Source organism: Littorina saxatilis, linkage group LG9 (assembly GCF_037325665.1).
Source record: "Littorina saxatilis isolate snail1 linkage group LG9, US_GU_Lsax_2.0, whole genome shotgun sequence".
Taxonomy (NCBI): Eukaryota; Metazoa; Mollusca; class Gastropoda; order Littorinimorpha; family Littorinidae; genus Littorina; species Littorina saxatilis.
The window spans coordinates 3,749,302-3,777,206 of record NC_090253.1 but is presented as its reverse complement, the minus strand read 5'-3'; the positions used below and the strand labels follow the sequence as shown (position 1 = coordinate 3,777,206).

Here is a 27,905-nt window from a genome sequence, read left to right as displayed (position 1 = left end):
TAGCCCGTTCGAGAGCAATCTATTTCCGGTGTGTGGAACACAAATTTCGTTGGAACTGCGAATGCGATTGTATTGACGCTTGCCGAAGTTTATAGCGAGTGCTATTTTTGCAAAAATGGCTGACAAGAAAGTCATGTTCCAGGAAGATCCTGAGGTAAACGAATTTCAACCGGAAGAGGTAGAGAACGCAACAGGGTTTAAAAAGGGAAAACATTCTCTTGACAGCGACGAAGAGGATGATGATGCCGACAAATATGATGTGATGAATGAAGACGACATAGAAGGTAAGGATGATTGGCCAGTGAATGATGATTCCTCCTAGCTAATGGTTTTAAGTGAGAGCGAGAAAGAGAGTACAGTGGTCGCCGCTTAATAAAACCACTTCTGGACCGACGAAAAATGGCTTTAATAAGCGGCGGATTTATTAACCGGCGGTCCAGGAATACGTCATTTTCGAAAGAAAAAACAATCTCTTTTGTTTACGTCACTCAGTCACTTTCTTTCGTCATTTACACTTGTTTGAATCTAAACAAAACTTCACGAAGGATGTTGAACTTTTGTTTTAATTATGTATATGTACGTGTACTTTGATCACTTCGGTACATCAATAATTTCCCTGTCACCGTCACGAACCATTACTCGTCAGAGAAGAACGATTTTATGAGTGTTTGTTTGTTGGTCGTCTTCCACATCAGAACAAGATAATGTGAGTTTTAGTCACAAACTACGTGATTTCTCTGAGAAAACTGGCTTTAATAAGCGGCGGGTTGGTTTTATTAACCGGCTTTTTCTAATACATAAGATATAGTGATAAATCCGGACCGTCTGAAATCGGCTTTTATAAGCGGCTGGCTCTATTAACCGCGGTTTTATTAAGCGGCGTCCACTGTATTGTGGCGTTTGTGTGGTTTGAATAACTTCCAAATGCTGCGTGTTTGTGTGTCACTGTGTGTTGTGTATGTGTGTGTGTGTGTGTGTGTGTGTGTGTGTGTGTGTGTGTGTGTGTGTGTGTGTGTGTACCCGTGTGTCACTGTGCGTGTGTGTGTGTGTGTGTGAGAGAGAGAGAGAGAGAGAGAGAGAGAGAGAGAGAGCTGAGGTACTGATTGTTGCTATTCTTTTGAATTCACTCTGGATTATGAATCTTACTCTTCACTGTGGATTATGAATCTCTCTCAGTCTCACCGCTCTCAGTCTCACTTCAAACATCTGCTGGACATACAAAAACTTATGACTCAGGGATGTCGTTAGGCGTCGGATATCGGACATAGACCGATTAAAAGGCTCAAATGTCCGATTCACATAGCTGCATGGCGGTCAGATGTCCTATCGTTTTCAACTGAGCGCGGTCATTGTCCGTTTGTGTCAAAAACAGAAGAAAACACGGCGAGCATCATTCTTGAAAATGACAGTGCCAATGACAGTGTCGCCGCTGAAACTGACACAACCACGGAAAGAGAAGTTTTGTCTTTTGTACAGGACATGGTGTCGGCCCAGCAGGAAATTCGCCGAAATGGTCTTTTAACTATCTATGGCTGACCCTGTTTGGTTTGTTATAGACCTTGACAGCAAAAAGACTCCTGCTTTGTCAAATCTGTGTTGAAACAGACTCTTTTTTTTTCTCATCATGCAGTTTGTGAGACAATAAAAAACAAGTCGCGTAAGGCGAAAATACAATATTTAGTCAAGTAGCTGTCGAACTCACAGAATGAAACTGAACGCAATGCCATTTTTCAGCAAGACCGTAACATACTCGTAGCATCGTCAATCCACCGCTCATGGCAAAGGCAGTGAAAGTGACAAGAAGAGCGGGGTAGTAGTTGCGCTAAGAAGGATAGCACACTTTTCTGTACCTCTCTTTGTTTTAACTTTCTGAGCGTGTTTTTAATCCAAACATATCATATCTATATGTTTTTGGAATCAGGAACTGACAAGGAATAAGATGAAAGTGTTTTTAAATTGATTTCGAAAAAAAAAATTTGATAATAATTTTTATATATTTAATTTTCAGAGCTTGTTTTTAATCCGAATATAACATATTTATATGTTTTTGGAATCAGCAAATGATGGAGAATAAGATAAACGTAAATTTGGATCGTTTTATAAATTTTTATTTTTTTTTACAATTTTCAGATTTTTAATGACCAAAGTCATTAATTAATTTTTAAGCCACCAAGCTGAAATGCAATACCGAAGTCCGGGCTTCGTCGAAGATTACTTGACCAAAATTTCAACCAATTTGGTTGAAAAATGAGGGCGTGACAGTGCCGCCTCAACTTTCACGAAAAGCCGGATATGACGTCATCAAAGACATTTATCAAAAAAATGAAAAAAACGTTCGGGGATTTCATACCCAGGAACTCTCATGTCAAATTTCATAAAGATCGGTCCAGTAGTTTAGTCTGAATCGCTCTACACACACACACACACGCACAGACAGACAGACACACATACACCACGACCCTCGTTTCGATTCCCCCTCGATGTTAAAATATTTAGTCAAAACTTGACTAAATATAAAAAAGAGTTTTGGTAGCTTTTTAGACTATGTTTGTTTCCTTTTGTTTGTGTCCTATTTGGAACTAAATTAATAAAACAATGTATGCAAAAATGTTCGATGTATATATTTATACTATACTAGATGAATACCAGCTTCGCCGGGAAGAAGTAGAGCCGAATAGCCGGGTGTACGCCGGCACATTGTACGCGATTGACGCCACACGAAGGAAGGGAGATAAACGCGCAAAACACTGGAGAAGATAAGGAAGAGTTACTGGGAATGGATGTACAGAAAAACCAAAATCGGTTGAGCGCTGCGCGCTGAGAGCACGTGTTGGAAATTTTCATCGACCAGATTGTGTCCGGGGTCTACCTGAATATGCCCACCAAATTTGAAGCAGATCCATCGAGAACTTTGGCCGTGCATCGCGAAGTGACACAGACAGACAGACAGACACACACACACAAGCCGTATATAGATATATATAGATGTGTGTGTGTTAAAGCATGTGTGTGTGTGCACATGATTTTGGAGCCATTCCATTGACAGTGTTTTGCACAAAATTATGACGTCCTATTGAAATTTCTGAAAGCCGTCAAATGTCCTATTGATTCTGAAGAGCTCAGGACATTTGTCCTATAGCCTATAGGTGTGAATTTGTAACAACATCCCTGAGATTGACTGAGTCACTTTATTTGTACGATATTTGATATTGAGTAAATACGACTTTGAGCATGTTAATATGATTGACCTGCAATCAAATTTGATAATGAGATGGGACGCGAAAAAAGCTGTGACTGTGAGGCTTATGGATACTAATCCAGTCCCTTACCACTACAACTACTTATTCACAAACTCACTAGAAGGCTCTGACCGTGACAGTATTTTCTTGTTTTCAAAACTCTATATAAGAGAAAGAAAGGTAGAGTCTAGTCAGTGACTGTTGAAAAGTAATTACCTATATTGTCAACAAGTTGCAGATAGACTGGCTGGTACAACTACAATTATGTCTGAGGGCTTGAGTTGAAAGATTTGCAAGACAGTGATACTGATAGACTGTACATTAATTCATGTCTGTGAGCTTGAGTTGAAAGAGTTGCTAAGATTTGCATTGTCATGTGTGTCACCACTGGACACTGCTTAAAAAACAATTCTGGATGTTTGTTGAAGTGTTGTCATTATTTTCTTTTTTGCTAGGTCAGGAAGAACCGACAATTGATTATGATGATGACATTCAGATTACACCATTCAACATGAAGGATGAACTGGAAGAAGGACATTTTGATAAAGATGGCAACTTCATTTTTGACAAGACCAAGGTTGGTTGCTTACATAACTTGAACATTTTATTTTGAAGTGTGTGTCTTACCCCGTGTTCAGATTTGTTGCCTTTGTTTACTGAGATTATATGAAGTATATACACATACACACACACACGAGTCAGATTTGTTGCCTTTGTTCACTGAGATTATATGAAGTATATACACATACACACACACACGAGTCAGATTTGTTGCCTTTGTTCACTGAGATTATATGAAGTATATACACATACACACACACACGAGTCAGGAATCCAAAATGGCTAATTACTTTGCCTTAAAATTAAGGGAAAATCTGTAAAAAGAAGAATTTGGGAGCAAAATGAAAACAGGTAATTTTTGATGGACCGCCCTCACCTGTAAATTATGTACGGTAATATATCTTGAAATAATGCATTTAACTTTCTATACAATTATTTTATTCGAACAAAAAGAGAACACGTACAACATTTACCAGGTTTGGTACATTCTTAATCCATATTTTGACAGCTTGTTGCGGCCTTCTTCAGGATGGTAAAACATTTTTAAATTTTATTTTATTCTACAACTTGTTACAATTATTTCATGAACTGCTCCCAGAACATCAAGGACCACTGGATCGACAACATCAACTGGGTGCGCATCAAGGAGTCGGAACGCCAGAAAGCTCAGCAGATGATCCAGGCCCGAGAAGACGCTCAGGAGATGGAGACCCCTCCAGTGGACCGAGTCGCCATCTTCAAGGAGATGATGGAACTCCTTCAGCCTCAGGAGACCGTCGCCAAGGCTCTGCGGCGTTTGGGCAAAAGCAAAGGGAAGCCACTCACCACAGCTCAGAGGTGGAAAGCCAAGCGTCAAAAAACTGAAAGCGGAGCTGCAAGTGGAGGGCCCGAGGCGGAGAAGGTCGAACAGGACAAGCAGACGATGCTCCGCTTAACGGAAATGGCCGACAGTTTGGTTCAGGAGGGTATGATGGAGATTTACGAAGCGACGCGCGAGAAGGTCGCGGTCATGCTCAAACAGGAGGAAGGGAAGAAGTTCGCCATTCCAGACGATGTTGATGAAGACGATGCCCTCGATATGTTTGCGGACAATTTTGACAAGACAGAGGGGAAGAAATCGGGTGGCAGCGGGGATGCAGTGGCAGATAATGGCAAAGGTGATCCGAGTTCTTCAACCGCTGAAGTGTCAGGTATGATTTTGGTTCATCTCTCTCTCTCCCTCTCCCTTTCTTGCTCTTCCAGTTTCTGTCTTAACTATCTTTCTTTATTTGGTGTTTAACGTCGTTTTCAACCACGAAGGTTATATCGCGACGGGTGTCTTAACTATGCTGTTACACTGTTTTGTTGATTTTGTGTAAAGATGACACTTGTCACTTCATTTCTTAAAGGCACAGTGCAGCTCACAGCCTTCGTTTTGCGTTTTTGTTGCAGCTGAGTGCATTCACAGTTCAAAATTCCTCCTATGGTAGTAAAACAAACCCAAAACTACCCAACGACGACATATGTGAAGCTCGACAGTTTCTTGTTCACGCGAGTGCATAAGTTAACCTAGTTATTACGTGGTGTTTGGTCGGAGTTCGATTCAACTGAGTGATTCCGGCCTCCATTTTGTTGTACACAAACTCATGATGACGTCTGACATAGTTTGCTAGTGACGTGTCTTTTTGTGCATGATATGGTGATCTACCTGATCTAAAGTTAGATCCAAAAATAGGCCAAGACCAGCCGGGTCCGAGTACGAAATTAATTCGTAAAAAAATCGCAGTTCTTGACTCTTTGGGTGCAAGTCAATGAAACTTGTTAGTTCTTCTAACGGATAGCTGCCTGAGGTATGACTAAAAGCCCCAGGGGCTTCGTGCACCTGGATTTGACAAGTTCAGTACCTTTAAATCTTCCTCTCTTCTAGTTCTAAGACCAGATTTATTTTCAGATTTTAGGGAAGTCTTAAAGACTTAACAGTGGGTGTTCCATTGTACTTTGCCTTCTCAAGCTAATACTACTGTATTTTCTTGCTGCAGGCACAGCAACAGAAAATGCGGAAGATGAGGTTCGGTGGGAGTACAAAGAAGAAGACAGCGACACCTCCCCGCTCCTCGGCCCCTACACCACAACACAGATGATGGCGTGGAAAGACGACGGCAAGTTCAAGACAGGAGTTCTTTGCCGCAGGGTGGGCACCCAGGCACAGTTTTACTCTTCAAACAGGGTGGATTTTGACCTGTACATCTGATGTGTTGGGTGCTGCAAGTGCGAGTTCTTTCACACTCAGGCAGTTTTACTCTTCCAGCAGGGTGGATTTTGACTTGTTCATCTGACGTGTAGGTGCTGCAGGGGTGGGTGTACTCCTGTGAAACGTTTTGCTGAACTGCCAGATATGACGCATTCTGGTAATCCATGGTGCGCGGATCTGAAGTGCTGAAGAGAGTTTGTCTGGATGTTAAAAAAAGGAGAATTAGTTCTTTTTGCACTGACGGTTGATTGTGAAAATGGTAGAACAAGGAGAGAGAGGTGAGCGGAGAGAGAGTATGGATTTGGGGATGTTTGGGTACCAGGGTCTGAAGAATTACTATAGGGAAGGGGGGATCATTCTAACGAGGAAGAAACACACATATGGTTGTCAGGCCTTGTGGCAATTGTTTATAAATTGTTACTTTGTAATGTAAGTAGAACTTTACTTCTGCAATCTAGCTGAGAGCATATATATATATACTCATAGGAACAAGTTAGGGACCACTTACGTAAACAAACACAGCTTCCAAACCACCAAACAAAATTGAATCAAATTTGTAACATGTTTAATTCATTATCTCTGCGATCCTTTTCCAAAATATGGTGACATTTCATTCACGCATTACGTGTGAACAAGCTCTGAAACAACATGGGGGTCGAAAACAAAATTTGCAAGTTCCGAACAGTTCCGTAATGGGTGTGTCCGCCGCGTTTTGCGTTGCCTTCTGTAGTCCTGTTCCGCATCGAGTTTACCAGCTTCCTGCAGAAGGACTGAGGAATGGCCTGCGATTCGATTTGCAGGAACTGAAGCAGTTGCTGCAGGTTCCTTGGGGGTGGGTGGTTGTTCCTCACTCGCCTGTCCAGCTCATCCCACAGGTGCTCGATGGGGTTGAAATCAGGGCTGCAGGCCGGCCAGTTCATCCTGGTGACACCAGCCTGCTGGATGAAGTTGTTGACCAGCCTCGCTCTGTGAGGTGTCGCGTTATCGTCCTGGAATACAGCCTGCACACCAATCTGGTGTAGAGCAGGTAGAACCAAAGGGGCGACAATCTCATCTCTGTAGCACTGGCCCGTCAGGTTGCCAACAATGTGGTAGAGAGGGCCCACACCATGGTGGAGCCCCCGCCGAAGGCCACCCTCTCCTGCACCAGACCGTTGTTGTACCACTCACCCTGACGCCTCCACACACGAGCCCGACCATCATGATGGTGCAGATTAAAGCGGGACTCATCGCTGAACAGCACATCGGCCCATTGCTGGCGTGTCCACCTGGCATGGTTGTGACAGAACGCCAAACGAACCTGGCGATGAGCTGCTGTCAGTCGTGGCCGTACAGCTGGACGACGTGATTGCAGGACAACTTCGTGCAGGCGTTTGCGGATGGTTTTCGTGCTGACGTTGGTGTTTGTTGCCACCCTCAGCTGGCCCCTGATGATGTTTGCAGTGGTGCCTCGCTGCTGCAGAGCTTGTCTTCTGATGAAGCGATCTTCACGCTGTGTTGTCTTCTTAGGCCGTCCTGACCTGGGCCTCTCCAGAATGCTGTTGGTGGCCTGGAACTTCTGATGCAGCCTGACCACGACAGAATGGGACACTCCAAGTCGTCTGCCCACTTCTCGCTTGCTTACGCCGTCTTGCAGCCATGCGATGGCCCGGGCTTTGTTGAAGGTGGTCACCTTTCGTCTGGGAGGCATAGTGAGAAGATGGTGGCTAGCGGAAAATCGCGGGGCTATAAAGCCTAACTGGTGACAACAGTTCACTCTCAACACATCCCCCCTGCTCGTGCATAACCAATTTTTCATCTTTCCCGCCCAGGCTTGCCCACGTGCCAGTGTAAAAATGGTCCACTTTTTGCAGTTTGGCAGTTTCTGTCTCGTGCCCTAGCCAGGCCTCTGTGGATCCCAAGCAAGTTTCCTGCTAACACAGCATTGCTCACCCACTGGTGTGTACGGCCTGACAGCCATTTGGTTTTACAAACTTAGGAACAAGGAGTTTGGCACAGATGAAGTCAGCTGGGTTTTTCAAGGGCGGTCCCTAACTTTTTCCTTTGAGTGCATTTCCCCATTGCAGGCTCTTGTTAGTTTTGAATTTCAGCTGCAAAATGTCATTACAGTTTACGTGTAGTTATTTGACAGGAATTGGTGCACTTGTACCCTTGTTTTCTGCTACTGTTCCCTTCTGTGTCTGTTGGTAGCAGTATTTGTAGTTTAGGTAAAAGGACTTATAATGATAAGGATTAATAATGAAATGACAACAGAACAGGCAATGGTGAGCATCCATGGTAGTTCCTCTGAAGAAAAAAAGTGTTTGTATAAGATATATGTGCTTCCGTGCGTCTGTGTGTGTGCATGTTTACAGAATACAGAATACAGAATCTTTAATTGCCCAAGGTTGGGAATTTGTGTGTGTGTGTGTGTGTGTGCTTGTTTACAGAATACAGAATACAGAATCTTTAATTGCCCAAGGTTGGGAATTTGTGTATGTGTGTGCATGTTTACAGAATACAGAATACAGAATCTTTAATTGCCCAAGGTTGGGAATTTATGTATGTGTGTGCATGTTTACAGAATACAGAATCTTTAATTGCCCAAGGTTGGGAATTTGTGTATGTGTGTGCACATGAGTGCGGGTGCATACGTGCTTGTGTTGAGACTTTTCAAATACGGTTCAACAATTTCAACAGTATTTGATAGTGAATTCTAATGGTGACAGCATCTTTCTGTAATCACTGTGATTAGTGATGTTTTACAGGTACCGTATTTGACGGACTACAAGCCGCGACTTTTAAAAAAAAAAAATCGCATTGCGGCTTCTAAAAAGATGCGGCTAAAACGTTACCTAAACTTGAATAGCATTCACCTAATGGAAGTCGCCGCGGATTTTCATTTCGCTCGATTAGCGATTACCGGTACTTTATTAGCTCTCTACTCAAGACTCTGCGCTTTTCTCTTTTTTTCGCGAATCTTGTTTGTCAACAAGTTTTTTTGTATCTCGCGATAGTTGGAGGAGGTAAATTTAATGTATAAATTTATCAATCTTCAAAAATATAGCTGAAAGGGAAGAATACAGGAGAACAAGATCATCCCATACTCTTGACATGTATCTCTTAGTCTTAAACGTGTGTTGTACTTTTAGGGATTGTGCAGTATATCAGTTTTTCCACTTTTCATGCAGACGTAGGGGACTGGATGGTTAGTAGACGGGCGCAGTGACCTAGTGGATAACACATCGGCCTCCTAATCGGAAGGTTGTCAGTTCAAATCCCGGCTGTGGCAGCCTGGTGGGATAAGGGTGGAGATTTTTTCCAATCTCCCAGGTCAACTTCTGTGCAGACCTGCTTGTGCCTTATCCCCTTCATGTGTACACACAAGCACAAGACCAAGTGCGCACAGAAAAGATCCTGTAACCCATGTCAGAGTTCGGTAGGTTAGGCCAAAAAAAAAATAGGTCTGTTTACGGTAACCCGACCGACCCTAGTTTTTTCGCGCGACCCTAGACTTTTTTTTGGCATTATAGAAACAAGAAAATACCAAGCATGCTTTCCTCGAAAGCGGCGTATGGCTGCCTGAATGGCGGGGTGAAAACGATCATACACGTAAAAACCCACTTGTGCAAAGTCATGAGTGAACGTGGGAGTTTCAGCCCATGAACGAAGAAGAAGGATGGTTAGTACATTGTGTGTACAAACAGTTGTGTTAATGAAATGTATTACAGTAACCTGGTCCTGCTCAATGCACTACTGAAAGTTGAAACTGCGGATTGCTTTTGTCGCATGTATCCTCATTTCTGCAAGAGTGCCACTGCAATTATTGAAGTAAAAAAAAAACATCACAAAAACTGGGTTTGTCATTTGCATGATTGAAAGAAAAAAATGATTGACCTGTTGACCTTGGTTTTAAATCCAGGGATCATCTTGTTGCTCTTTTGGTATCTGAAATGCAGCCATTTTATTTTGAAGTCCTAAATGTGACCCTCCACCATGAAATGAGTCGCATGTCACCTCGCGCGGTTCTGCGCTAGGCTTAATATAAGTCCGGGGAGTGTCTGGTAACAGTGTGAGGGTCACCTTAGTCACAGGCTTATAACTCAAACAGTGTTCGCTCTTTTCTAAAATGGGTTTCACCACTGGATAGAGCATAAAAAACTCTTTAGGAAAATGTAAAAATATGAAAATCATGCAAAGGTGACATGTGACTCATTCCGTGGTGGAGGGTCACAAATACGCTTTCTCTGTATCAAATTGACCTGAGAGTGTTGTAATGGAGGGTATGCTCACCAATAACAACTCCAAACGACAACAGTGACTGCTTCGGGGGAGTTGTTTCATGACAGAAATATATTCAACAATTGTTCAAGTCAAGCATCAGTACATGAGGGATAGATCTCAAAATAGTCCTCTGGAAGTGACGCAGAATACAAGATACGGAGTATGTTATTGCCAAAGGTTGGGAATTTGCCGTGCTTCCTGGATGACCCAGAGCCTCACAAAAATGTCTGTATCTCTGAAACTATTGGGAGTATTTGATTAATACTTCATGTATTAATCATCAAACACCATATAGAACCTTCCATGACCACTTTTTGAATGAGGCAGAGCTCTTAGGCCAAAAAAAAAAAAGTCTGTTTACGGTAACCCGACCGACCCTATTTTTTTCGCGCGACCCTGCACTTTTTTTTGGCATTTGGGGGGAGAAAAAAATAATTGGGTTTTTTTGCAAAATAACGTAAAAATATGGTTTTTTGGAAAAGAAAAAAAAATCCCGACCTACCGACCCTATTTTTTTGGCCTATGTTACCGTAAACAGACATTTTTTTTTGTACCTTATTTCAAGATCTGATAAACAAAGGGAAGTAATCGGTCTTAATGCATACGACATGTGTAATATATATATATATATAGAGAATTAAGTGAGAGTTATGCGGAACCCGTCTCCTGGCACCTGAGAGAATAAGCATGTAAGTCGCTTGTTCATTTTAATGCTTGTTATTCGCTCGGGTGCCAGTAGCTTGGTTCCGCATGACAGTCACTCTATTCATATGATGCATTTAGAGTGCTTGCTTCCCTTTGTTTGTCACACTTTTTGAAGGATAATCTTTGTTAACAAACAACTATACAATGACGTAATTTGAACTGCAAAGTCTGGATGATGGTATTCAGGGACGACCCACAAGGAATCTGCTGCAAAGAGGCGGGAGAAAGTGTATCCCTATTTGGATGGCGTGGGTCGTATACGACCCATACTTTTTTAGTTGAATCCTTTAGAAAGTATGGGTCGTACATGACCCTCATCATCCAGACTGCTTGTGTATTCCAAAGCGTGATCCGGTGAAAGAAGACAATATTCACTCCAACCGAGCATACCCAAACACACTCATCTATAGAACGAACCAATGATACCATTTAAAATACATACACCAAAACTAATCAGCATGATCACTCTATTAAATATACATGTAAAACGAATAGCATAATCACTCTATGACTTGCTCTCTTATTTCCTCTTGCAACACCCCCACCCCCAAACACAGCTAGTCACAAACACAATCCCTCACGAGGGCACCCACAAACACACACACACACACACACACACACACACACTCCAACACTGACCTGCAGTCTTATGATCGGTGCCTCATGCGTTATCACAGTAGCAACATGCGGAAAGTAGAGTAAACATTTTATTCATTCACGAGGCGATTCCGATAATAATCAAGAAACATAATACTGTTCCACTGAAGTAAAGGTTTCACATTGTGACCGAGTGCCGAAACACTACGATCACCTCGGGAGGCGAAGTGCAATCAAACAGGTTTGAAAATATTAGGGCTAATTTCTTAGCCCTATAAAAACTGTTATGCAAACCCGAAGGTTTCCATGAACATACAGACAATCGGAAATTACCAGACCCCATCACAAACAGATTTCCACAAACCACGGGTGTTGACTTAAAGGCCAACAACTCGGGTGCAGAGTCTGCTGTGAAAGGAGCGGTAGCCTCCCCTGTCACAATCGCCCCCGTTTGAAATGAACTTCGTCCCGAAGTTCCGAACCGGGGGACCACTGTCCATCCCAAGTTCGCAGAATGGGAACAGCACGAACATGTTCAGTGGTCATATTATGCCATTACCTGAGTGAACATATCATGCCGAGTCCCATCCCTGCTCGCAAGCGCCAGATGTGACCGAGTGCCGAAACACTACGATCACCTCGGGAGGCGAAGTGCAATCAAACAGGATTGAAAATGTTAGGGCTAATTTCTTAGCCCTATAAAAACTGTTATGCAAACCCGAAGGTTTCCATGAACATACAGACAATCGGAAACTACCAGACCCCATCACAAACAGATTTCCACAAACCACGGGTGTTGACTTAAAGGCCAACAACTCGGGTGCAGAGTCTGCTGTGAAAGGAGCGGTAGCCTCCCCTGTCACAACATCATGCCTGAAGATGAAGTTTAAAATGCACAAAGGAGCTAACTGTGTTAAATGCAGATCAATACACGCTTTGCACATTTCCACCAGTGAGCGATACATACTTTCAGACACACACACACACACGGCTACACACAGCTATGCACAATCACACAGAGCAGCAAATTCACGGCTACATACACAGCTACTGGCACACACCGACACACACACACAGCCACACACATGGAAGCATGCACACACACGCGCGCGCGTAATCAGTCACTGATGCAAACACACACACACATACACACACGGTGGCAGTTGAGGCGGCACTGTCACGCTCTCATTTTTCAACCTAATTGGTTGAAATTTTGGTCAAGTAATCTTCGACGAAGCCCGGATTTTGGTATTGCATTTCAGCTTGAAGGATTAAAAATTAATTAATGAGTTTGCTCATTAAAGTTGTCATTAAAATCGATTTTTCGCAAACAGATTTAAAATTGATTGCATCGTATTCTTCATCACATTCTGAATCTAAAAATATATACATATGTCATGTTTACTCTTAAAATGTGATCACAATTAACGAAAATAGATTAATTAATCGGATTAAAATATAAGAAATCGATCCAAAAATGATTTCATCTTATTCTTTATCATTTCCTGATTCCAAAAACATATAGATATGATAGGTTGTATTCAAAACAAGCTCAGAAAGTTAACAAGAATACAGAAAAGCGAGCTTTCCTGCTTAGCACAATACGCAACCGCGCTAATCTGGCGTGTCAATATCACTACGTTTTGCACGTGGGAGGTGAGCGATTTCCTTCACGCGGGGATTGACGAAGCTGTACTGTCTTGGTGAAAAACTACAGTGCGTTCAGTTTCATCCCGTGAGTTCGACAGCTTGACTAAATGTAGTAGTTTCGCCTTACGCCTTAGTCTTTTGTTTTTCTTGTTTTTCCAGAAGCGAAAATTCGTTATCGTCTTGTGTCGTCTTTGTATCGGTGAGTACAGTAATCCTTTGTTTTTTAGGCCCAAAAAAAATAGTCTGTTTACGGTAACCCGACCGACCCTATTTTTTTCGCGTGACCCTAGACTTTTTTTGGCATTTGGGAAAAAAAAATTTAAAAAATGCAAAATAACGTAAAAATATGGTTTTTTGGAAAAAATAAAAAAATAAAAAAATTCCCGACCTACCGACCCTATTTTTTTGGCCTATGTTACCGTAAACAGACCTGGGTTTTTTTTTGCCTTAACTTCAGTATTTAAAGGGAAAAAGAATTAGTGATATAATTTTGCCGATTGGAATTGGTTCCTGTAACGTACACTGATTAAACAACAAATTCCCACTCTGCGGTGGAAGCAGCAGCAGGCAGACTGTCGAGTTTTGGATGTGTGGTCAAGTGCCGGTGTAACACGACATTTTTACCTCTCGAAAAATTTACTCCGGAGTACACATTTCGTACGAAATTCTTACTCCGAGTACACTTTTCGTACGAGAAAAGAACTCCCTAAGGCACGAAAAAATTACTCCCTCCACGAAATTTTTACTCCCCTTTATTTTTACTTCCAGTAAAAATCTCATACGCAAAAATGGGATGCGGGCGAAGGGACTCCCTTGTCCCCTGTTAGTCTTGGTGGTGGAAGGGATGGAAAGAGGGTAGCCGCGACATTCGTGTGCACGAGATCAATGCCAATAAGTGATCTCGTGCACACGAATGTCGCGCTACCCTCCCTCCACCCCTTCTACCACCAAGACTAACAGGGGACAAGGGAGTAAACATTTCGTACACCTGGCATGGGAAGTATAAATTGCTCGTGTTGGGGTGAAGTAATTTATTCGTTATTTATTCGTCAGGGGAGTGACATTTTTGTACGAAATGTTTACTCGGAACTCACCTGTCTTTGGGAGTAATTTTCTCGTGTAATGGGGGAGTGCTTTTTTCGTAAAGGGAGTAACTTTTTCGTACGAAATGTTTACTTCGGAGTAAAAATCTCGTGGGAGTAGTTTTCCCGTGTTACAGGAAGGATGCTCTTTTATCCCAGATGAAAGCTTGGACATATCTTCAATAACAGTTGACATGATTGCCCAAACGAGAAGAAAGGTAAACCTTTGAATCACAAGTTTTAGTCAGGCTTAATGTAACATTTTTATGTGTGAGTTTAGATAGAGCGGACAGCGTCAGATAAACTCTATTTAAACGAGACAGATTAGCCGCGGGTGGAGGAGGAGGATGTTAGATACTTGAGGTAGGCCTAAAGGGATCAGTGTTGGCAGGTAGGGAAGAGAGGGTAGTAAAGCAGGATATCAACACTTAGGCCCGTAATTAGAAAGAGAGGGGAGAGGAGGACTTGTGAAAGTCAAGGAGAATAGCCCAGCCGCAATGTCCATGTTGCCGGGGGGCTTGCACGTGTGATGCATCAGCGGGGGTCTATAAGAACGGGAGAGCAACACATGGTGGGCAGTCCTTACCAGCGCGGCGCAGCGGGCATATGCCAACTATTTCTTAGTTGGGCCCACCTTCAACAGCCCGTTCCCTCAGCTAGATTCCAATAAGTGCGAATTTCTCGGAAATAGTGATTCCATTAATGCTAAATCTCAAATGTGGCACAAGGTGCTAGAAGGCGATCACGACAAAACCTTTTTATTAGATGGCATAAGAAACGGTTTCCGTGTAACAGAAGAGAGTAGGGCAGGCGTACTAGACGTAGAGCAAACAAACCATAGGTCATCGAACGAACACCATAAAGCTGTGGAAAAAGAGCTATTAGATCAGATAGAAAAAGGTTATTACATTGTAGCTAGTAGAAAACCAACTGTGGTAAGCGCTATCGCTGCGATTCCCAAGGATGATGGCAGCATCAGGTTGATCCATGACGCTAGCAAACCCACAGGTAGGGCAATGAACGACTATTCTATACCTGAGTCAGCTAAATTTCAAACCGTATCTGACGCGTGCGCCCTAGCGAAGACAGGGTATTGGTGTGCAAAAGTAGACTTGCAGTCAGTATGCATCAGTCCGGACGATTATTGTATGACTGGGCTGAAATGGCATTTCACAGGTGAAAAGAAACCTACTTATCTCTTTGACAGTCGGCTGCCTTTTGGCAGCAACGTAGGGCCATCACACTTCCATCGCCTGTCGCAAGCTATTCGCAGATGCATGGCACGGAAAGGCATGCCAGGTGTGTTAGCGTATATTGATGATTTTCTTCTGGTAGCAGCTACCAGACAAGAGTGCAATGACATGTTACTGTCTTTAATTAGATTATTGAGGGAACTGGGTTTCAACATTAGCTGGAAGAAGGTGGTGGGGCCTACTCAACGTATCACGTTTCTCGGTGTCGACATCGACACGCGAAACAACACCCTGTCACTTGGAAGTGACAAGTTGCAGCAACTGCGGCAGCGACTCCTCCAGATCCGAGGAAAGAAGCGCGCGACAAAAACTCAGCTACAAAGCATAGCGGGGTCCCTTAATTGGGCCTGTCAGGCTGTCAGAGGAGGAAAATTCTTTCTGCGGCGGATACTGGACACGATTAAACCCCTTCAGCAGCAGCGACACAAAGCGAAACTATCTGGCGAATTTCATAAGGATGTACAATGGTGGCTTTCTTTTATGCATGTATTTAACGGCACAGTATATTATTTTCACAATGCAAAACAGCATGTTCATGTAGATGCATGTAATATTGCAGCGGGTGCCTTTTGGCAAGGTGACTGGCAGTACACCATCTTTGAAAAAGACATGCAGGCAGCAAAGGAGCTACATATTAACTATAAAGAAGTGTGCGCTGTGGTGCAAGCAGTGACACGATGGGCTCCGATGTGGTGCGGACAAGAAGTGATTATTCATACCGATAGTACTGTCGCAAAAGCTATCATTAATAAGGGCAGATCGACTAATAAGTATGTGAACAGTCTGCTCCGTAAAATGGCGTGGGAATGTGCAAAAGTGAACTGCAAAATCGCGGCGATACATGTGGCTGGTAGTGTAAACATCATGGCTGACACAATTTCCCGCCTCCATGAGCCCAGACGGCGCGAAGACTTAGTGCGTCTGTTGACATTCTGGCACCGGGGGAGACCCCCCGACACTCAACCTGTGTGACCATATGTCTGACCAAGCCCTGTTGTTCCTTGTTTTTCAGACCAGCAGCCCCCATTAGGGGCGCAACTGACGGCAAAGTGTTGGATTACAGAGCAAGTGCCTTTTCTGATAACACTAGGAAGACTTACCGCATCCACCTTACCTCGTATTTACGTTTCTGTGGGGAGATGGACATAATGCCAGTGCCTGTGAACGAGCAGACTGTTGCGCAATACGCAGCGTACCTAGCCCGAGGATTGAAACCGTCCTCCATCAAGCAATACATCAACATTATTCGCATTCTTCATCTTGAAAGCGGCGTGCCGCACCCATTCAGGGACTCGTGGTACGTCCAGACAACACTTAAGGGCATCGAAAAATGCAAGGGGTGTGCCACTGATAAGAAAACCCCAATCACCCCTGAATTACTACACATAATAAAAAGCCAGCTGGACCTTGAGTGTAGGCAAGATATTGTGTTCTGGGCTGCGTGTTTGGTGTTTTTTTTCGGAGTTCTCCGGAGATCGAACTTGTTTCAGGACAACGGGAACTTCGATCCTTGTAAGCAGCTCACAAGAGACCAGGTGGTTATTCTGGGTACGGGCATGTCAATAACGCTCCAATGGAGCAAAACGATTCAGCGTAAAGAGCGCTCTGTTGAAATTAAGCTCCCGGCAATGTCACTCCATCCCTTGTCGGCTTGTGTCCAGTGTCTGCCGTGACCGCTGTGTTACCTTTGTTGGGGCCGATGGACCCCAAGGCGCAGGTCTTCCCGATGAAAGGATCAGACTTTAATAAGAAACTGCGCTTGACTACCGCTGTTGCTGGGGGTTAAAATTAATATTAAAAGTCCTACGGTTTTGAGCCATTAAGGACTTGAGTGTTTGTCCGCTTTCAAAAAGAGGAAAGAAAGAAACAAAAAATAAGGAGAGGAGGGCAGGGGGTGGGGTTGAGTTGATAATGCTCTGTGGAATTTGTTAAAATGAAAAGTAGTTAAGATGTTTCTTGGTAAGAATTATAAGTCTGTATTCTATATCTTGAATAACGGGCTTGTAATATTATTTTTTTTTATTTCAAATCGAGTTAAAAAGTGGAACCTTTCAGGATCACCAATAAAACCAAATAGATGAGCAAGTAAGAGGAACACGAACAATAAATCTCAAAACTTTTTACAAATAAAAGGATTAAGATGTAAGCCACGAAGGCCGTGGTAATAAAAACAATATGTACAGTTTGGCGACTAGTGGGCCTTGGGTGAGGATATGTTGTCTAGAAGGTAGTCGCTGGAATCAGGAGGGATGGCGGGAGCCACTCGACCTCAAACTGAAACACGCTGATGTGATAATCTGGGCTTAGTTATACCCACAGCCCCATGTCCGAGTCCCTGACCAGTCGGCACAGCAGCAAGCTGTGTGACCAGCCTAGAGAACTGCTACTGCGCAGATAATCCTGGGGACTCAGACCATGGAGCTGCATATGGTCATATAAGGTTTTAAAGGTAATTCTATTTGTAGCGCATGGAGCGAAAATGTGTTGAAATGAATAGGGTTCTCCACAATGGCAGGACTTGTTAAAGATATGGAAGCGGCAGCCGCCGGCACGGAGGCGTCTGAAGATAGTGAGGAGGTTTGTTGGGAGATCGGGGTGTAGATCGTTCATATCAATGGGTTGATAGGACAGAGATGTTACGTACTGACTTCGAATGAGTTTACGGATTTTACTGTAGAACTCGGTTACTGAGTAGCCGATGTTAGTGTTAGCTGGGCTAGATTCTGCCGCTTCTTTGGCAGCGACATCCGCCAGTTCATTTCCCCGGACCCCTACGTGAGAGGGGACCCAGAGAAATGATACGGATGTGCCGGATGAGATTAACTGGTGACATATAAAGAGGATTTCTCTTTGTAGCTCTGCCCGATTTGATGTGTTTCGATGCAGAGCTTGTAATGAAGAGCGCGAGTCAGAGCAGAAAACTACCGCACGCGGTGTGACTGGGAGGTCATTTATAAAAGTGCATGCCATGAGCAAGGCAAATAGCTCGGCTGAGAATATGGAGATGTCTTTATTAAGAGTATATTTCCTTGAGATTTTGAGATCTGGGATCACAAAGGCGCAGAAACTTCTCCAGCCACAGCTTTCGGCGGGGTGGTGCCGCGTGGGCGTTGAGTTGTGGTGTGCCGGGGGAAATTGTCAAGGTGATGGGGGATTGGAAAAGCAACGCGTACTTAGGCTACTTAGACCAGCTGCCACAAAAGATCATCTTACAGATCACATGTAGCCCAGGCAACTCCTTCATGTATAACATCACAACAATCCTAAACCTCCCACCTCTAACCTAGTATACTGTCTTTAGTTGGGCTGAATAACGAGTAGTACCTCTAATTTGGGACTTATCACTGCACAATGATATCTCTCATTGTCAGATGGTATTCTCTTGAATAAACTGCCCTCGTTATTTGCCCAAATCAATACATGACTTGGCTATGTGTGATGTATGTGCGCACGAGAGTGATTGCGTGTGTGTCAGGTGTATGTGAGTGTGTGCGCGCGCAGGTGTGTGAGTATAACTGTAAGTAATAAGAGGGAGAGAAAGAGGAGTGTCATTTCTTTGGGATTATCGTGTGCTCTTGATTTGCGCCGGGGGCGGGGGGGGGGGGGGGGGGCGATAAGTGAGTAGTTTAAAACATTGATAACATAGATTTTGCAATGGTGTAAAACAAATATCATTTTCTACGACGAAGAGACTTCAAGTCAGTTTAAAGATTAATGATACTTCATGTTTTAGAGATGGCTGTTTGTTTACCTGTTACACCTATTACTTCCCTTTGCAAGCCGAATGCGCACTGCAACTTCAGATCAAATCACATAAGTATTACAGATAAACATTAAACGTATTAGCTGTCAATATTATTTCTACAAAGCCTACTTCAATGTAAAGAAGGATTCCTGCCAACATAAAGGTTGTTTCAAAACGCTCGTTCCTAGCGTTTTACAAGGTAGTAAATGTGTACACCTTTTTACATTTATTCAAAACTTGACTAAATGTTTTAACATAGAGGGGGAATCGAGACGAGGGTCGTGGTGTGTGTGTGTGTGTCTGTGTGTGCGTGTCTGTGTGTGTGTGTCTGTGTGTGTGTGTGTAGAGCGATTCAGAGTAAACTACAGGACCGATCTTTATGAAATTTTACATGAGAGTTCCTGGGTATGATATCCCCAGACGTTTTTTTTTCATTTTTTCGATAAATATCTTTGATGACGTCATATCCGGCTTTTTGTAAAAGTTGAGGCGGCACTGTCACACCCTCATTTTTCAATAAAATTGATTGAAATTTTGGCCAAGCAATCTTCGACGAAGGCCGGACTTTGGTATTGCATTTCAGCTTGGAGGCTTAAAAATCATATAATTACTTTGGTCATTAAAAATCTGAAAATTGTAATTAAAATTAATTTTTTTATAGATTGATCCACAATTACGTTCGTCTTATTCTTTATCATTTTCTGATTCCAAAAACATATAAATATGTTATATTGATTAAAAACAAGCTCTGAAAATTAAAAATATAAAAATTATGATTAAAATAAAATTTCCGAATTCGATTTAAAAACAATTTCATCTTATTTCTTGTCGGTTCCTGATTCCCAAAACATATAGATATGATATGTTTGGATTGAAAACACGCTCAGAAAGTTAAAACGAAGAGAGGTACACAGAAAAGCGTGCTTATCATCCCGCTCAGCGCGACCATTACCGCACTATTCTGGCTTGTCGATTTCACTGCCTTTGCCACAAGCGGTGGACTGACGAAACTACGAGTATGCGGTCTTGGCGAAAAACTGCAGTGCGTTCTGTTTTATTCTGTGAGTTCGACAGCTTGACTAAATGTAGTAATTTCGCCTTACGCGACTTGTTGTTTTCTGTTTTTGCTAGACAAGATTTCAGTAAAGCATTCTTGGCCGTCATCGCGTAAAAGCAGAAAAGCAACAATAAACTGGAAGAAAGCGCATTCAGTTGACAAGCAACATGGCTGTGTGTTTTTTACCCCTGCGATATATTGTTTCTAAGAATTTGTAAAATACTGAAAGTTCGCCAACAATATTGTCAGTGTTCAAATGATTCTAAGAGGAGATGTTTGGTTTTTAGGCACCTCCGTGATACGAACACTACCCCTCTCAGTTATTGGCAAGCTTCTTCCTCCGGATACAGCAGGGGACAGCCCTCAGCTTGGATGTAATCCACGGAACAATCTTCTTGTATGCCGGGCCAGGTTGTGTCCCCTCCAGTTTGCTGTTGAACAATGGTATAATTATGTACTGTTTAATAACAAACGACTACTTGTACCCTGGGTTGGTATGCAGGAGTCGAGTTTGAATTTGTTGCATTTTATAACCGACTTTTGTCTAGCGGCTAAGCCAATAAAACAGAAACAATGAATACTGGACTCACCGTCCACCATCCTGAGATCTGGCCAGGCGTTTACATGATACAAGCTGATCCTATGCGAAACATCAACTTCTCTACTGCTATCTGTTCACAGTTTGAGTCTTTTAACCCTTTCGCTGCCAATCAAAACTTCCTGACTGCCAGGGAATATTGGAGTTCGGGGTGTAATAATTCACAAAAAATTCTAGCTCCAAACTGGCAGTAGGTAGGAAAGTAAAACCTATGTTATTTTTAAAGGAAATTCAACCAAGAATCTGTTTTTAGTATCTAATCATGGAAATAATGCACAAGTGCAGGACGGGTATACCCGTCCTAAGGCAGTCAAGGGGTTAATGAATCAGTGGTTTTTTAAACAATTAAACTCTGCATGGGAAGCAGTCAGGATATTGATTTTTTGTATGTGTCCAAGTGTCCCATGTACAGGGTGACACGAAAAAAACAGATCCCACCAAAAGTTTAATATTTTCTGAAATAATCAGCCGATTCTTTTATTTTTTCAGGTGAGCCAAGCTGAAATGATGTTCTAACAGCCCACCAAGTTTGAGCTTCAAGATGTCATGGACAACGGAGCATAAGACATTTATAGTCGAGGCCTATTTTCGCCGGCGAACAGATTTGCTCGGGCTGCGCACAACAGACTCTCTGACTGAATCAATATTCCTCGGTGTCCTTGCTGATTTAGGTCGACCAGAGTGGGATCCCCTGTTAGGGTTTTTACTATTGAGGTTATTGACAGTCCCATGGTCTCTGAACTTATCCCTCCATCCATAGATAACTGATTTAACAGGAAAGTCTCTACGTCCAAACTGTCTTTTGAATTCCAGTTGAGCAGCGTGGATAGAATTCGACCGAAAATAGGCCTCGACTATAAATGTCTTATGCTCCGTTGTCCATGACATCTTGAAGCTCAAACTTGGTGGGCTGTTAGAACATCATTTCAGCTTGGCTCACCTGAAAAAATAAAAGAATCGGCTGATTATTTCAGAAAATATTAAACTTTTGGTGGGATCTGTTTTTTTCGTGTCACCCTGTATAAGGTCTGGGCAGATCTCAGATCGCTAGCAAAATTGTTTTCGTGGGAAGGACTCAGAATAATTATGTAAGCAGTTATTCGAAATGAAGTTATGTAGCTAATGTATGATGAGTGCGCCGAATAAAAAAAAGACAATTCATCAGTCTTAATTTCGCATATTAGCGATGTTGTCATATAAAAAAAATTAAGCTTTTTGCAAAGAACAAACTACGAATTTAACATTACTCAACACAACGGTACAAAAGCGAATACACTACAATAATACTTTATTAACTCAATTAGAAAAATTCATGTTGTAGCTGACAAGGCCTCTCAACACTGACCCTCTCAACACAATTAACACCTAATAATAATATTTGTAATAAGACACTACAAATATGGCATAGGAAGTGTCGTTTTAGGGTGAAGTACCGTACCTTAATTGCGATTTCATGAGATGGTTATATTATCATAATGGCACTATTATGATAATTTAAAAATTGCCAGTATGTAGATTAATTGCTGTATTTTGGCACAGTATTACAATGTGTCTATTTGTGGCTGGAAAATAAAATAACGGTCAACAAATGCGCGCAAAACATAGAACTCAGTTTATCAGCTCCAGCGTCTGCAGTTATTACGGGATGGTTATCATTTTTCATGTGCACGGAGTTGGAAGGGCATATGTTACCTGGAGTATATTATATCTGCATACAAATATGGGTTTGTCCGTATAAGATTATAAAAAAGTCAATCTTAACACATTTTTAAATTGTGTTCTATTCAAGAAAACAGCAAACTGCAATGAAGTGAAGTGAAATGAAATATTGTGCACAATTTCATGTGGATATCTGTAATGGTTTTTAATATATCAATGCAACACGACCAAAAACCGCCTGACCTTGTTCAGGAAGTTATTCTTTTTTTTAGCCACAAATATATAATATATTTTTTTTGAATACCACATTTTATCTTCATACTTATCAAGTTTTATTATAAAAATGCCATGTGCTGGCCAAAACATTAAATCGCAATTAAGATACGCAAGTTTGGACGGCACTTCCCCTTTCAAGTTTAAGATTTTCAGTGTTGATTAATCGTAAACTGTGCACTTTATAGATGAGGATGATGATTATGATGAAGATGATGACAACAACGACGATGATTACCAAATTGCATTGCCGTTGACACCCTTCTTGCGCTTTCGATTGCGGTCTTCGTGCAGCTTCGCCCATTCCAATTGTTTGGGACCTCTGGCCGGCAAGACGGGAGGTGGAATGACAACATATGGCTCCTCGGGTGATCTGTCGAAGAGTAATATGTTCGTGTTTTAATTTAAGTACAGTGAATGCATCAATTGAAGACGATTTCAACATCTAAGAGGCAGCATTATTCACTTACGCCAAGGTATTATGTCATGTAAATCTATGTCTACACCCCCCCGCCCCTCTTTTTAGACAGCTGAACATTCGCAAAAACCCGGGTTTTACCGAGTCTTAAAAGGGTGGTAAATTGACCGACGTACGTCATGATAAATGGCTTCAGTGGCAAACTTCTCAAACACTGCGGTGACTCCCTGTCCGCAGTGTTCTCCCAGCTGTTCCAGATGTCCCTGGACCAAAACGTCGTACCCCGCATCTGGAAGACATCTGACATCGTCCCAGTCGCGAAGAAGTCGTGTCCCAAAGAACTGAACGACTACAGACCAATCGCGCTGACATCGATACCCTTCAAGTGTGCCGAGAAGATCGTCCTTCAGAGACTTCGACTTCAAACAGCTGACCACCAGGACCCGCTGCAGTTTGCTTACCGCAGCAACAGGAGCACCGATGATGCTGTGTTGACTCTACTACACAAGCTGCATGAGCATCTTGACCGGCCAAAATCCTACGCCAGAGTCCTGTTCATAGACTTCTCTAGTGCATTCAACACGATCCAGCCCCACCTGTTGATGGAGAAGCTCCTCGCCATGTCGGTAAATCCAGTGCTGATTCGCTGGATCTACAGCTTCCTTACGGAAAGACCACAGCGAGTCAGGGTTGGTGAGCAGTTCTCCAGCACTCTGAAGACCAACACTGGGGCCCCACAAGGGTGTGTGTTGTCTCCTGTCCTGTTTACTCTCTACACGGCGGACTGTCGGAGCAGTGATGCTTGCAACCTGCTCATCAAGTTTGCTGACGACTCGTCCTTGACTGGCATGATTCGCAATGACGAGTACCTATACAGAGCGGCGGTCGATGAGCTTGTGGGGTGGTGTGACAGAAACTACCTAGACCTAAACGTCTCCAAAACAAAAGAACTCATTGTCGACTTCAGGAGAGAAAAGCCAGAACTTCAACCAATCACCATCAAGGGTCAACCAGTTGAGACTGTTAAGTCGTATAAGTACCTGGGCATGGTAATTGATGATAAACTGGACTGGACTGAACACATCCGCGCTTGCTGCAAAAAGGGCAACCAGAGACTCTTCTTCCTCAGAAAACTGAAGAAATTCAGGGTGGACCAAAAAATCATGTCACTGTTCTTTCAGTCAGTAGTACAGAGCGTCACGCTATACAACATCGTATGCTTCCTTGGGAGCGCAAAGAAGACGGATGTTGATCAGCTGGGGAAAATTATCAGAACTGCTGAAAGAATCATCAAAGAAGAACTGCCAAGCATCAACTCCATCTACGAGAAGACAGCCATCAGAAAGCTAAATAAGATCCGGTCAGATCCATCTCACCCTCTCCATCCCGTCCTCGCAGCTCAGACTCCAGCCCGATCAGCATCGAGGAGGTTGCGCTCCTTCAAGTGCCGCACTAACAGGTTCCTGGACTCCTACTTGCCCTCTGCTGTCAGGCTACTCAACGCCACGACCTGAAGCAGCCTGTGTGATTTGCCGCCAACTCCGCAGCGATGGGCACTTTGGTGCATGTGTGGGTGCGCGGATGTTGATCCGCTGGTGTGAGTGTGTGTGTGTGTGTGTGTGTGTGTGTGTATGTATGCCTGTGTCTGTGTGAGCGTCTGTGTGTGTGTGTGTGTGTGTGTGTGTGTGTGTGTGCGTGTGTGCTTGTGTGTTGTGATCGTGTGACTGTGTGTATGTATGTGTTTGTGTACAAGTGTGTGTGCGGGTGCGTACGAGTTTGTAGAATGCTCTTGGTCTTGATACACGCGCATGTGTTATCTATCCATGACCTTTTAAATCATGCCTGTGTGCCATTATTACCCACTCAATCTGAATATATTTTATTGTTTTTAGTTAAACTGAGATAGAGAGAGATGGCGAGTGAGAGAGAGAGAGAGAGAGTGTGTGTGTGTGTGTGTGTGTGTGTGTGTGTGTGTGTGTGTGTGTGTGTAAGTGTGAGTGCTGCGAGAGACGCTCAGGATGTTACATGTGTTTTAATGCAATTCTAATTCTAAGTTTACAGCAAATATGAAGCGGGCTAGAGTTATTAGTTTTAAGTGCAATCGTTTAATTCTTAATACATGTGATGTTTTTATGTCTGTGATCGCCTGACACTGTAAGGCAATTTTCCTTGTTTTTATGAGGACAGTAAACATTTTGAGTCTCTTGAGTCTCTTCTCCTGTCGATTTCAAGATTTCGTTGCCGTGTCACAGAATGTAAAGCCTCAATACAAGCACAATACACAAAAGAGTACTCTTGGATTATGATGATGATGATGATGGTGATGATGATGATGATGATGATGATGATGATGATGATGATGATGATGATGATAATGATGGTGATGATGATGATGATATAAAAATTACCTGGGATTTTCGTATATGTGATCCGCGTAGAGATTCTCGCAAGAAGTAGACACTCCAGGTGACTGTTTGGGTGGATCAGCCTGAATACCAGTTTCTTTTGTTGCCCGTTGACTGTTCTGGCTTTTGTCGGTTGAGTTGTTGTTGTTGGTGGTGTTGTACATATTTAAGATGCCAACGTGCTCGATGTGTATGGCACTTGATCTCTGACTGACATCATCGGATGAATGAGCTCGTCCGTTGTCGATACCCAATACAATGAGACATGGTGTCTTCCCGGCACTGTGGCTCTTCCGTTCTGGCTGGCAATGCTCCCACCTGTTTTCTTGCGGGTGAGGCGTTGGGCCAGGTATTACTAATTTCAGACCTGGTGATTGCTTTTCAGATCCTCGAGCGCTTTTCCCTTTTTGCGGAACGTTGCTGACGCAGGATGTCTTGCAGGTCAATCCCGACCTCTGGTTGTTAAAAGCTTCAACCCTGATCTTTCTTTCACCGTCCATCACGGTGTCGTTCTGCCTCTGTTCGACACACTCATCACGCTCCGTCGGTCTCATGTCCACCGTAAGATGGTGTTTGTTATCATAGTGACTGTGCACTTCTGGCGATTTGCTGTCCTCAGCGTCCTCATTGCAGAAGCGGATTATGCCGGGTAGGTCTATGCCTTCATCTGAGCAGATTGTTTGTTTCACAATCATGTCTTCAGTGACATTTATATATGAATGTATGGGGGAGAGATCTCTTCGAGTCCGCGAACTTTCCTCGCGAATGGCTGACAGTTCCTTCTTCTGAGTGACCTCAACCGACTCGTGACCAGCTAAACGTTCTCCGTGATATGCTGGAGTAGAGTTCTTCTCGTCCTGGTAGCCGCTGACAACCTCAGCCTTGTGATTTTCGCGGTTTTCAGTCTTGGAAGGCGTTTGACCGTTTGCTTTTGCTTTACATTTGGTAGCCTCCGTGGTTTTGCGGCGCAGGTCGAGGACCGATGACGATGCGATTGATCTCTTGGGTGACTCAGCCTTTGATGTTGCTCCGGAATTATCGTATCGCTTCAAAAGGGTATCTTCCAAGTGCATACGGTAAGTTTCTTCGTATTTGACTACGGTAGTTTCAGTTGTTGGTCGACACGCCACACCTTTGTCGGCTTGGGCAACGTCACAGGCCATGGACGCTGCAGTCTTGTCGGAGCCAACCAAATGCAATTTCTCGCCAAACATAACTTGAAGGCCTCCATTAGATGGAGCAGGTTTGGGGAGGTCGCGGACGTACTCATGTCCTGGGCGTTTGTCCATGGGTTGACCGCGGCTACTATTTGCGCTGTTGATTTGTGTTCTCTTCTCTTCTTTGAATGACATCCTTGCCACGGCTTCACGTTTGAGGAAATCGCTCTGCAATTCCGCATTGCAGCCTCTTGTGTTTTGTGAATCAGTAACCCACATTGCAACGAATTCGTCTTGCTGTCTCGCGTTTTCGTCTGGACGTTTTCTGAGCGGTTCCTTTTCAGTCAAGGGCATATTTAGACATTTGTTAGGTTGTCTTTCTTTAACTGAAGACGACGCACCTTTAGCGGATGATTCAGTCATGTGTTTATCGCCATGCGCATGACTGCTGTCTTCTGTGAGCCTTGTGTGAGGGACGATATTCTGAAAACCTTCAGGGCCTGACAATCTGTCTGGAGGCATCAGTGACCCCTCAGAAGTAGATGACGACGTTGTAATGCAGCGTGATGAAAATCCACTGTCAAGTTCATTTATTTCAAGCAGCTCCTTACGAATCGCAGCGTGTGCCTGGTTTTCACACGTTTGAGTTTGAGTGTCCGTAAGTGGCTGAGAAGAATGTGGTTGCTCGGCTGATGGCTGGGATGGTTGTTTGAGAGTTAGTGAAACCTCACGGGGCGCACCGTGTCTTTCATGGCTGAACCCGCTCCCCAGGTTAAAAGACAGACATTTTACCATGGCGTCTCTGAACTGAGGGTTATTCCTGTTCTCCCATCGCATTTTGTGAGCAGCCAACACTGGAATACAAACTGGGGGCACCTCCTGCATTCCAAAGCCTGACAGAAGGGGAATCAGTTTCAGTCCTTGTGACTTCAATGGCCAAATATCATTCATTGCTTCCGTAAATAAGGCGTCTGTCTCAAACCCCTTTGTGCACAGTAGAATTACTGTTCTTG

General features: G+C 43.3%; 2 protein-coding genes and 1 long non-coding RNA gene across 5 annotated transcripts; 2 read left to right on the top strand and 1 right to left on the bottom strand.

The window, feature by feature from the left end:
- The first annotated feature begins 18 nt into the window (after window positions 1-18).
- Window positions 19-9,687, top strand: LOC138975086 (CD2 antigen cytoplasmic tail-binding protein 2 homolog). 3 transcript variants are annotated; one of them, XR_011458502.1, is made up of 6 exons: window positions 19-284; window positions 3,695-3,816; window positions 4,399-4,990; window positions 5,819-8,416; window positions 8,492-8,777; window positions 9,036-9,687. XR_011458502.1 is itself a non-coding variant. In XM_070347734.1 (4 exons), exons 1-4 carry the CDS (start codon window positions 116-118, stop codon window positions 6,028-6,030), a joined length of 1,095 nt encoding a protein of 364 aa, XP_070203835.1. In that variant the 5' UTR covers window positions 19-115; the 3' UTR covers window positions 6,031-9,687. The 3 variants fall into 3 exon arrangements, 1 of the variants encoding a protein (XP_070203835.1); XR_011458501.1 differs by having other exon boundaries at window positions 5,819-8,777; XM_070347734.1 differs by having other exon boundaries at window positions 5,819-9,687.
- Window positions 9,688-13,804: 4,117 nt separating this feature from the next.
- Window positions 13,805-14,595, top strand: LOC138975085 (uncharacterized). The gene is made up of 2 exons (XR_011458500.1): window positions 13,805-13,849; window positions 14,465-14,595. It is a non-coding gene; the product is annotated as an uncharacterized lncRNA (long non-coding RNA).
- A 4,615-nt stretch (window positions 14,596-19,210) lies between these two features.
- On the bottom strand, window positions 19,211-26,447 carry LOC138975084 (uncharacterized). The gene is made up of 3 exons (XM_070347733.1): window positions 25,739-26,447; window positions 23,151-23,285; window positions 19,211-20,813 (listed from the first exon to the last, which is right to left on the bottom strand). Exons 1-3 carry the CDS (start codon window positions 26,428-26,430, stop codon window positions 20,699-20,701), a joined length of 942 nt encoding a protein of 313 aa, XP_070203834.1. The 5' UTR covers window positions 26,431-26,447; the 3' UTR covers window positions 19,211-20,698.
- Window positions 26,448-27,905: the final 1,458 nt, after the last annotated feature.